The sequence below is a fragment of the Phalacrocorax carbo genome, chromosome 6 (genome assembly GCF_963921805.1).
Source record: "Phalacrocorax carbo chromosome 6, bPhaCar2.1, whole genome shotgun sequence".
Lineage (NCBI taxonomy): Eukaryota > Metazoa > Chordata > Aves > Suliformes > Phalacrocoracidae > Phalacrocorax > Phalacrocorax carbo.
In genome coordinates, this window is record NC_087518.1 from 13,471,805 (window position 1) to 13,483,308 (window position 11,504).

The 11,504-nt window shown below is 45.3% G+C and overlaps 1 protein-coding gene across 4 annotated transcripts in view; it reads right to left on the minus strand.

Annotated features, from left to right (window-relative positions):
- Window positions 1-9,198, minus strand: part of CHCHD6 (coiled-coil-helix-coiled-coil-helix domain containing 6) — a 118,248-nt gene extending 109,050 nt beyond the window's left edge. The window contains exons 1-4 of one of the 4 annotated variants that reach the window (XM_064453754.1): window positions 8,969-9,162; window positions 6,662-6,794; window positions 5,376-5,445; window positions 3,026-3,170 (exon numbers count right to left, since the gene is read on the minus strand). In XM_064453754.1, the coding sequence (XP_064309824.1) occupies window positions 3,026-3,170; window positions 5,376-5,445; window positions 6,662-6,794; window positions 8,969-9,058 (438 nt within the window). In that variant the 5' untranslated portion in view covers window positions 9,059-9,162. Of the gene's footprint in view, window positions 1-3,025; window positions 3,171-5,375; window positions 5,446-6,661; window positions 6,795-8,968 lie in introns of all 4 variants that reach the window. The other 3 variants (XM_064453753.1, XM_064453755.1, XM_064453751.1) reach the window with 3 other exon arrangements.
- Between the last annotated feature and the right edge of the window lie 2,306 nt (window positions 9,199-11,504).

The window sequence follows — 11,504 nt, forward strand, 5'->3', positions numbered from 1 at the left end:
AAGGAGAATATTGCAGCACTGCTCGAGACAACTGTGCAAGAGAAGGCTACTAATCCCCAAACTATTGATACGTCAAGGGCACAGGGCAGCTCAAGATCTTACTGCAAATACTACAACAAACAAAAAACCCCAAGCCTTCCTAATTCTACATGGCATGATTTTCAATTTTTACTAAATTAAGTGCTGCTAGAAGCAATTTATTCATTTGTTATTTCCTTCATGGGAGTTGCCCCATTTTTCTCTGGCTTCCCTAGTAGGTCACAGCAACAACAAAAACCATGGAAGTTGTTCCCTTACAAATTTAAGCAAATTATTTCCAGTGCCATTAGCACCTGGACTACCACTAGGTATCTAAAGTTCGACTACTATCTTCTACCCAAAAAAGAAGAATAACACAGAAGAGATGAAAGAGCAGCTCACACCCACTACTTGCCTCATGCTAGGGCTAAAAAGCAGAAGAGTGAGCAAGAAACATTCGAGCCCAATTCCAAATAAAGGAAGAAGAAAATACTGGAAGACAAAAGGACAGATATGATTTGAGTAGGATTGGAACAAGACAGTAAGGTAACCATGCCCAAAAGGAAACTGTAGCTAAGATAAAGCAAGTCTAATAAGGATTCCAATTATTTAAAAAGGTGGCACAAACGGTTCCTGCTTAGGAAGACACCTAGAAGCCAACAGACAATAGCTTTGACCTCATATTTGCAAGGACAGGCAAGACTATTCCATTTTTAAGGATCTTAAATTTATGACTGATCAAGAGATAGTTAAAGAGCAATGAAATTTAACATTTCTCTTTCTTGCACCACATTCTGGGCTAACACTCCATGGTCACTATTTGTCTTTTATGGGTTACACAAGAAAAGCCTGATCAGATTTCTGTAAAGCATCAAGTATGCAATATCTGGATATGTGACACTTCAGAATTAAAAGCTAATTCAGATTAACATACAAAAGCTGTTTTATTGAGGTCAGATCCCAACTCATTTTAGAGGTGCCCTCTTTACACTTCACAAATATTGCCTAACTCCGCTGGTCACATTTCTCCAGGATTACTCTGCACCTCACTGCAGGAGGGCAGGGCTCTACTTCTGAACTTGATCATGCCTTTAGATTGGACAGTAAATCCACCAGCTTCTTCACCACCCTCTTCACAGAAGTCCATTAACTGCATTCATAAAGAGAATATTCTTGTTCTAATGGAGAGTTAATACTGTACCTGCTGACCCAGATGTCCTACGCAGAGGAACGGACAGTCACCTGCCTCAGACATCACTATTCTGTCAGACACCACTATTCTAAAGCTCAGCAATCACACAACTTCCCATGGTAAGAGTATGATCTGTCAAGAGGAAATTTCCTACAACACAGGAGCCATTCACAAGCTATATCCAGGACAGCAGAGACCTACCAGTCCAACCACATGCAAACGTTACCATGGAGTCAAAAAGCAGAAATAGGTCCAAAAACACAAACGGACATATCCATGGAAGACAATTTCATCAAGGACTGTTAACCACCAAGGTGAAAATACCTCTTGTCAAAAGAAGCCTCTAAAGCCCCAGAATGGCAGAAGTTGTGAGGGTCTACAGGTGTGAAATACTGCTGTATACCTGCTCTGTTCTCATGCTCTCCATAAGCAGCTGCTATGGATCACTATCAGAGATGGGCTATAGCTAGAAGAACCTTCTGTCTAAACAACTATGGCCATTCTTAGGTAAATTTTATTTATTCAGCCCCCTAAAATACCCTCCTATTATAACCTCAAAATGCTTCACAGCCAAGTTGTGTGCCTGGGTAAGCCATGCCTATTATTGTTCAACATATAGAAAAAACATGCTCATAGAAAAGTTCTTCAGTTAAATCAAGTGCACACAACAAATTGGTAGGATGGAAAAAACACATGACCATCATTATTCGAGTCTGTCCTCTCCCTAAACCATCCTTTCAGTATTACCAAGTAAGGAGAATTACTCTTAGTCTAGTTCTCTCAATAAACAGTTTAAACATCACAGTCTAAATGAACAAGCAATTTGAGCTCACTGCAGCAAACATAGTTCCACCTCACTGTCACACCCCGACACGTCATACCACTGCAGATTAGAAAAAAGTGGCAGTTCCAGTAAGATTCTGCATTGCTTACAGGCAGTACACCATAGCCATAGTAATGTTAGTATTTAAAAGAAAACCATATAAAATATTATAATGTGAATATTAACCATCAATGACAACCCCAATCTACTGTAGCGATATAAGCCTTTTGGACTACTCGGCCTACATCATGGCTTTCCCTCAGCACTGGTATGACAATAACCCAACAGGTTCTCTCAGCAACACCAAGGTGCCTGATGGAGTAAAGGCTGCAGCAAGAAGTCCCAAAAAATAAGTCTGCCTACTGAGCAAGAACAGATTGGTTTGGGAGTCAGTGGTGTGTACAAAAGCGGTTTATGCTTCCTGGTCCCTAAAAACCAATCTTAAGTGAAGGCTTAAGAAGTTCAAAATGTTACAGTACTTGGCAGTTTTATACCTCTTGTGCTACCAGCATCCTAAAAGGCTCAAACAACAGAACTCATTATTTCTTTTTATTAATTTGGGTATTTGCACAATTACACTCTAGAAAAACAGAGCAGTTTCAGGATAGATCAGGTCAGCAGAATCTGATCCTGTATATATGGAAACATTCATTTCATACACTTGATAGTTTAAAAGCTCTCTCTAACTCAGACAACAACCCCATATACACACGCCACACTGACCTGCCACAGGTAAAGCTGTCCCCAGCACAGTCATTGTTTATGCCTTTCCCTGCAAGCTTGGCCTTAGCCTCACTGCATGACACCCTGCAAGCATAGCTCCCCAGCTACACTGTAAGTCAAACGTAAGTGATGAGTTGGGAAGTGATGAGTGCTTCAGCCTAAATGACAGTTTCTAAGCTTATCACACAAGTGACATTAACAAACCACCTCAAGCAGAGAGGTTTTAGCTTGTCCTGTATGGAAACATACTGGAGCTTTTTGTTACTCACCAGCTGGGCCACTCTCTGCCTCTCTTCATTAGTGTTGTTCCTTTCCCGCTGAAGGGCAGTAGTCAAGGCCTCACTGGCTGCTTCCCTTTCTCTTTTGGCCAGCCGGAGCAACTCCTCTTGGACTAGTGCCTGTTCTTGCTCATACCTGTATGACCGCCAAAGGCAAACAGAGAGAAGGTGATCAGCAACAGGGTCATGGCTTAGCATGGACTATCCCTGGCTAGAGCTGAAACACAAATCCACAATCTATTTGACACAAAGTCTGCTCACAGCCCCTCTGTTATCAGCAGAAATTCAAAAGTCCACCAAACTTTAAACGCTACCTGCAGCTTCAGTGAGGTACAGATCTGGCAACAACAGTAGACTTAGCACCATATAAGCTTATACTTCAGTTACATTTGGCTCTATGAAGTACTTAATTATCACCTGAAAACAGTGAGAATAGAAAGTAGTTAAACAGACGCTGCTTTGGAAAATATCAAGGGATGTACAGCAATAAAAGGAGTTAGCCTGTATGACAATGCTGCTCTTCTGCTCTACCAGGGAAAGAAAAGATCACATAAAATGCATGCAGCAACAGCACTGAGAGAAGGAGCCTTGTCAAGTCCATGGCCTGGACACCTGAATTTCAGATGGCCATGAAGGAAATTTTGTCCAATTCGAGCCTTGGAAATCCCACATGCAAGCAAAGAGATTAACATGAAGCAAATCACAAAATAAACTAGGTTAGATGGGACCTTTGAAGGTCATCTATTCCAGCCTCCTGCTCAAAACAGAACTAACTTCAAGGTTAGATCAGGTCACTCAGGGCCTTCTCCAGTCAGCCTCGGATGATCTCCAACGGTGGAGATTCTATATCCTTCCTGTGCAACCTGTTCAAGTGCTTCACTGTGCTCACTGACTGGGATTTTCTGCCACCCTCCCCACCAATACTTAGGCAGAATTTCCTTGCTGTGATTTGTGTCCCTTGCCTCTTCTCCTTTCAGTGTGTACCTCTGAGAACAGGGTGGCACTGTCTCTATTTTGGTATTTCAGGAAGTCGAAAACAAATTGCCCCCTCTTCTAGAGGCTAAGCCAATGCAGTTCCCTCAGCCTCTCTTCTGCTATGCCTCTGGCTGGCCGAGATCCCTCTGAGCGGCAGTGTTGCCCTCCACAGAGCAGTGACCACTCCCTCAGTTTGGTGTCATCCACAAACTTTCTCAGGGTGCATTTCAGCCCATCCAGGTCTGGTTCTGGTTCCACAGATGAGCTACATGCATACAAGCTGCTCCTCCCTTTTTTGTCTTCCCTGTTTGCCTTTCCACTGCATTTCTGCCTCTACCTCTCCTTTCCCAGATCAGGTATTTGGGATGCAGTTCAGCAGCTCAGTACTGAAAAGTGCCAGCAATTTCAATTCCAAGGTCCCCAAGAATGCGAAGCAGCTTTCCAGAGACTTCCTTGGTTGCATCTCTGACTTTCCTAAGGACAGTGTGATTGATGCAACAGGGTTTTGTTTCAACAGAGTTGGCCAATCAGTTGTAATACTAAAAAAAAAAAAAAAAAAAAAAAAAAATCACACACAGAGACTGTTTTTCATTGTTAATACGAAAAGCCTGACCTTTACAGCATCTTTAAGAACACAGACAGATCAAGCCAGTTGTTCTGTAACAGAAAGCTACTGAGTTACACAGAACTGAAATTCTCACTGTCTTGCAATGCCAAGGACTAGGAGGAGACTTCTGTGGTTCTGACAAAGAGGACAGTTTTCTTCTGCAATTTTCTCATCCTTACCTCTACTTCATAGATATTTCTTTCTTAAAAAATTAAAATACCCTTGGATGAAAAATTTATAGCAATCTCTACTGGCTGATAGACATTATGTCCAGTCTAGAAAAATGAGAAGGAATTGAATCAGATAAATAAGATGGATCTGATTATTTTAGGTATAAACTGCATTAAACCCATCACCACGTTTAGGATTCCGAAATCCCTAAGGAAAGTATCAGACACAGACTCCTTCACTCATCCCAGAAAAGGTAACTGTACTCAAGGTTATGCTTTATTAGCCTTGCAATGCACATCATACAAGCTTTCTGTAGTTACCAGTTCTTTACATTGGTCCTCCCTGTTTCTCTAAACACCACTCCAGTTGCCCACAGCTCCCCTGACTGCTCTTTTTGGCTAAAGAACAGGCTTCCTTTTAAAAAAAGTGTGTTCTTCTAACCGTAAAAGTGTTTTCCTTTTAACCTTAACTGAACTAGGCTTCAAAGGGGATTCCCAGGCATTAAAACATACAGTCATTGCACTCAGACTGAAGTAAAACATACACACAGGAGTTAAACTACTTTCTTTTTCAAGAACTTCACCTCACCTCCTGTACAGTTCCTGCTCTGCAGCAGAAGACTTCTGACCAGAGTCACTTGCCATTGGTGGCTGAATTCCTAGAAAGAACAGAAGCCTGTGACAACTGTAACACAAAACACAGTCCTTCATCACATCATAAGTTATTTGAGGAGAATATTTCATATGTAAGTGTTAGCTCATCAAGAGAAAAAAAAACAATACACCTAGAAAAGTCTCAAGGAGATTTAAATTCAAAGGATGGAGTTTGAATTCATGAAACAAAGACACTGACAGCATCGTCTTCAACAAGGCACACTACAGAAGCTTCTAGGTAAGAACATTAACACCTAAAACCCCTGGTTTATACTGCAACATAAGCATGGTTTTAGTCCTACTTTCCATTTCTTTCCTGCAGTTCCATTAAGTCTTCCCATTGATCTCCTATCCTGGTTTTCCTGGTAATTACAAGGGATCCCACAAGTGGAGATTAAATTATCTGACAGAGCCTAGGCCATCCATAAGGCTGTATTCACTTTCAGGAAAAACGTAGGCTAACTGTAAACAAATCTTTAACAGCAAAGGCCTGGTTCCCTAACTTCATGTTAGTCTGGATGCCTTAAAGAAATCCACGTTGATAACATATCAACAAAGTATATTTGATAACCAAGAGAAACCAAACAGTTTTCTGATCTGTAAAGAAAGATAGGTTCAGAAACCAGGTTCTCATCATCCACTTGGCAAGCTGTGCTTAGTCAGTCTGTGCTTGCCGATGAGCTTATTTCCAAAGAATAAAAAGCAGTATTTCCCCAACCCATCCACAATATATTCCCTGTATATGGGAAGTTGACAACAAGTCAGCTTGCCAGGAATGAAAGATGAAATAAAAAATTTCTGCCTTGCTTATTGCACATTCATCTGAAATCCTAGGAAGGTTCACAAAGCAACACAAGTTCATTAAAGTATCTGGGAACGGTAGTATTACAAAGATGGAGAAGGAAAGGATCTAGAAAAACAAACTGTCTTACTTAAGGTCAGACAGTGACAGAACTAGAATCATAGCATTTCAACTTCTCCAACTGCAGGGTGATATAGCTACCTTTCAGAAACATAAAGAGGATGTCACAGGGCCATAACATCCAAGGCATTCAGTTATGCTGATAGCTACACACATAAAAGTGTTACAGGCTAATCAGAGAGCTCCTCTCACAGCAAGGTAGTCTTGAAAAGATGCAGGTATACTCTGTCACGTCCAGTGGCAGCAGTACTGAGAAGTGTGTCAAAACAGTCGGTAGATCTGAGAGGAACTGACAGTACCTGTAGGAGACTTGGGTTTCCCTTCTGCAGCTGGTGAAGATGGAGCTGTGCCATTGGATGAACGAGGCGATCTCTGGTTGTCCCTTTTACTTTGAGGAGATTCTTTCATTCGGTTCACTACATCTTCAGATAGCTGAAACATACATACATGGGAAAGAAATTAACCAAGTCAACTCTTAAGGCATATGTATTTCAGGATAAAAGCTCTCCATTTGCCAGTTTCCACACTACTGCAAAAGTATTGCCAGTTACCTCATTTCAATGCCATGGTCCTTCAAATCCAGGTGGTCAACATCTGTACATTGACTTTGCATTTCAAAGAACATGCCCTATCAGTAAGTGATAAAACCTCCAATCTACCCACCCTAAAAGCTTCACTGGACAATGAGAATGAATCTTCCACAAATGCTAACGAATGTGGAGAGCCCTGCTAAACAAGCCAACCCCTTGAGTAGGAACATATTTACCAGAAGTGGAAGGAAAGGAACTAAGCAGGCTATAAGTCCATCCATCCATCCGTCCTTCTTCCCCCATGCCTGCTAACCCAGCTCAGCATGGCAGAAATACTGCAAGTCATATGGCAGAGACCAGCTGCACAGCCCTCCCACTCACATAAGGCTGCAAACAGTTTTGCAATCTCAAGTTCATTCTCACTCCCTTATTCAGGTCCAAACCCATGGGAAAGAAAGAAAAGTTAACTTGAAGCTTTTCTGCCAATTCGGTCCAAGGGGCTTCTCACAGCACTGTTAAGACAGACCCCTTCCCAAGATCAGAGGTTCTGCGCTGACTGTTCTGGCTCCAGAACAAAAAGAAATGAGGCTATTTCCCCACCTATGTTGGTCACAGTAGAAGATTAACATCTATGTTATACATTGTTATCATGCCAAATACCTGTTTATGGGAACTGGTTTTTAAAAACACAAACTTGTAAAAACCCAGACTTAGTTAAGAGCAGGCTCAGTGGAACTACTTTTATACAGATAGCTGCAAAAAGCAAATAACCTCTTGGGTACTTAGAACGGGGAATAATTATTTCATTTCACAAACCAAAAAAAAAAAAAAAAAAAGGATGGAAAAGAGAGACTTTTACTTCAGGAATTCAAACAGAAAGGCCTACAAAGACCACAGCTCATTTAGCCTCATCAGCTGTCATGAGATACATAGGGCATCTTCATCTTGAGCTCCAGGAGGTAATAAACAGACCAGTAACAACAAACCCACACTTGTTCCATCAGCACCTAGCTGACAGAGCAACTAACTCAATGTGTCAAACAAATTCTATCTGTGGTAGGTGAGGGAGACTCCTCAAGGGGCCCCCACCTCCTGTAAAGAGAAATCAGGCAAGAATGACTTTGCCTCTGTCAAGCCCTTTAGAAAGGAGACTGGCACAATCTTAGTTAATTTTTGTCAAATGATTAGTCATAATAGGATAAAAAATAAGTAACCACAGCAAAACTCACTCTGCAAGCTCATTTCAGATGAATCTTAGGGGAAAACCAGATAAAAGTATGAAGAAGCAACAGCAATAAAAATTATGGTAGTAATAATTTAAATTAAAAAAAAAAAAACCAACATAACCAACCAAACAACCAACACTTAAATAACTGATGAAAAATACAGAGACAAATCTTGACAGGGGGGAAAAAAATGTTCCTTAATGATACCACTACCACTATCCAGGGCTTGTTTTCACAACACATGTACGTAGATGTCCGACCAAAGTTCAAGCAGCAGCTTCCCATTGCCCCTCCTAGAAACACCCCTAATCCTCACTAATCCCCACAACCTCTTAACTCCCTGCACGCTCAGACAGCGGTGCTTTGCCAGGGCTCTTGGTACCATTAATAAGGAATGAGGTGTCTCCCCTTGGATGCCCTCAGAGCCACTCAGTGCCTTCAGCGTCAACCTGCTTGCAAAGCACAAGGCAGGGCAAGACGGGACCACTGAGCAGTGAGGAGGGGAAGAGGGGAGAGAGCAGAGTTCCGAAGCGGAGATAAGAGGCTGGTGTGAGCTCAAGAAAAGCCACGCTCAGGCACTCAGCCCTCCTTCCCACCACCCTCCAGCCACCCCATCGCCTCTCCAACCCCCGCCTCCTTCAGCCTTCCCGGTTTTCCTCCTCTCTTCCTTACTGGTTCCCTCACCCACCCCTTCCAGGCCCGCACCACTGCCCCTGCCCGAGCTCCCAGCCACCCCACGCCACGCCATGCCAGCCCACCCCGGCACGGCTCACCCCAGCCCAGGTTCCCGCCCGCCCCCGGCCCTCGCAGCCTCCATCACCCGGCCCCGGCATCCCTCGGGCCGCCTCACCCTGATGCCCTGCAGCACCCGGACTTGCTCCCGCTCATCCAGCCCGAAGGAGACCTTCCTGCCGCCGTGGCTGCTCTCGCTGCCCCCCATGCCGCGGGGCGGGCGCTGGGGACGCCTCTCCCCGCCGCACCCCCCGCTCGCACCTGGCCGCCGCCGGCGCCGCTGCCAAGAGCGCCTTTCCCCTTCCGCCGCCTGCCAAAATACCCGCGCCTCATTGGCGGCCGGCTCCGGGACGGCCAATAGCGCGGCACGGTGCTGGCCGCGAGCCGCGGTGCAGGCTGGGGGCTGTAGTGCGGCCGTGCCAAGGGCGCGGGCGGCACCACCCGGCCCCGGAGAGCGCTATGCTCCAAGGCAGGCCACCTCTGTCCCCGCCCTGCGACATACCCATGGCAGCACCAGGGAGGCTCCGGGCCCGGTTTGCAGCCCTTGGCCTCGCCGGGCTTCCTCCTGCTCTCCCATGCCAAGGGCTGTGCCCGGCCTCCGCACCTTCATTTTGGATACTGCACCAAACCACACCGTGAACTTTCACCGTTGGTACACCCCACTGTGGGGGTCTCTCTCCTGGCCAAAGTTAAGGAAGGAAGAAAACCAAAGCACATGTTACCACACAGAAAATAAGACTGGAAGGCACAAAGCTTATCTCCTAGCCCCAAGATGGAGCAACCACCCAGGCATTGTCTGTCATGGAGGATTCATAGGCTGAGGAGCCCCCGAGAATGTCCAGGCAATTTCCCCTCAGCAGCATTGAGACAAAGCAGCCCCCCACACAGCTGGGCAAGGGCACCCACCTCACCTCACCAGGAACCCCTCGTCCATCTTCGCAAACGCAGTTTCTCCATAGTCCTCAAGGGAGCTCACCGCCCCAACGTGTCAGCTCACATTTCTCTGGTGATTAAAAACAAAATTATAGTCTGACTTCTAGTCAATTCTACAGCAGCTGCTCTGTAGGCAGAATTAACCTCTCCGCTCCCTCCAGCCACCCTGTTCCGGCAAGACCCCTGTGCCGCTACCTGCTGCAATAGGCACATGCAGGTCCCGCATAGGTCAGGCAATCACAGATACAGTCCCTGTCACCAGGCACCAGCAATCCACAGCCTAGACCAAGGGAAGGAGAAAGATGATCTATAACACACAACAAGCACACTGAGAAACAGCAGATTTGAAGGCTCTTTTCCAAACAAACTTTCTGCATTCCCAGAAATACAGGCCACATAAGGACCTAGACAATTTTGTGCATTTGTGGCTAGAGAGTCAGAGAAGCCTTGGTATCAACACACTACTTATTGGAGCAGTTTTAACTGTTTAATGCTTATTCTTCACTGCAGTTAATGTGGCAACCACAGCTTTGAGTCAGCAGTGGGACTCTGGCCAGCTTTAAGGAGGTATCTAGGGCTCTCTGCCACACAAGATATCCAGGCCTCTTCTACAGCCTGTTCCTGGAAGCAGGGAATACTTTTGTTATTTGTGCAATACCTTGTATGCCAGGGACTTGGCCTATTGCTTGAGTTCCCAAGACAGGGGGACTGCATCACGGTACCGTCACATGTTTGCGCTGCAATACAGAAATACTGCACACATCCAGTGCAAGAGCAAAGGTCCAGCTAAAGTCAAACCATGATCCCTCCCGGAATACTCTCACCAGCCTCTTTTTTATTTGTCATCTGCTGCCTGCTCAATTAATTTGATTGCACCCAGTTTTTGTACTGAAAAAACCCGTGAACAGTCATCCCTTATTCACCGCCTCTATCCTCTCACGGTTTCACAGACATGTGCCACTGCTCTTCCAGGCTGGCGAGTTCTCAACCATGTAATTTCTCCTCCAGAAGTCTTCCTGTAACTTTGATTATTCCTGTCATCCTTCCTTAGGCCTTTTTCAGATGTTAACTCCAGCCAGGTGGCAGACATGATCTGCAAAGATCCAAGGGGGGAGTGGGCAAAGACAAAAAACTGCATGTCACAGCTACAGCCATGCCTTCCTGTGATCTCCAAGAGCCTACAGATGCCCAGCAGGGCCCACTACCTGCGGGACACTGACGTGGAAACAGCTGTGATAATGGTGGAGGAGCTGTACAGCAACACAGCCGCCTCCCCACCTATGCAGGAGGAGAGCATGCCATCAAAGTTAACTCCAGCGACAGCATCTCCTAGGGCAAACCCCAGTGTTCTGCAGGGAGCCTGGAAGGAGCTCCGAAAGGTTTTATTGTACAAGGGCATGACCCCATCCCAAGGCTAAGACAAGGCTCACCCCACTTCCCCAGCCTGTACACCCCTGCCAAAGAGAACCTGATGGGTGCCGATTACTGCCAGCATGCTTAGCTGTTGCTCAGCTATCATGTCCTCCCTGCAGCCAGAATTAGTCCTGACACACAGGGTTCATTTCAAAGTCTAGAGCAAGCAGCAAGCAAGAGCCAGTTCCAACTGCCACATGAGCCCTTTCCCAAGCAAGGGACAAAGATTTCCTATGGCAGGACCTCTGATGCTAGATATGCCCAGGAACAGCAAGATCCAGTTATCAAGAGAAGAGTCAAAGGCCTCA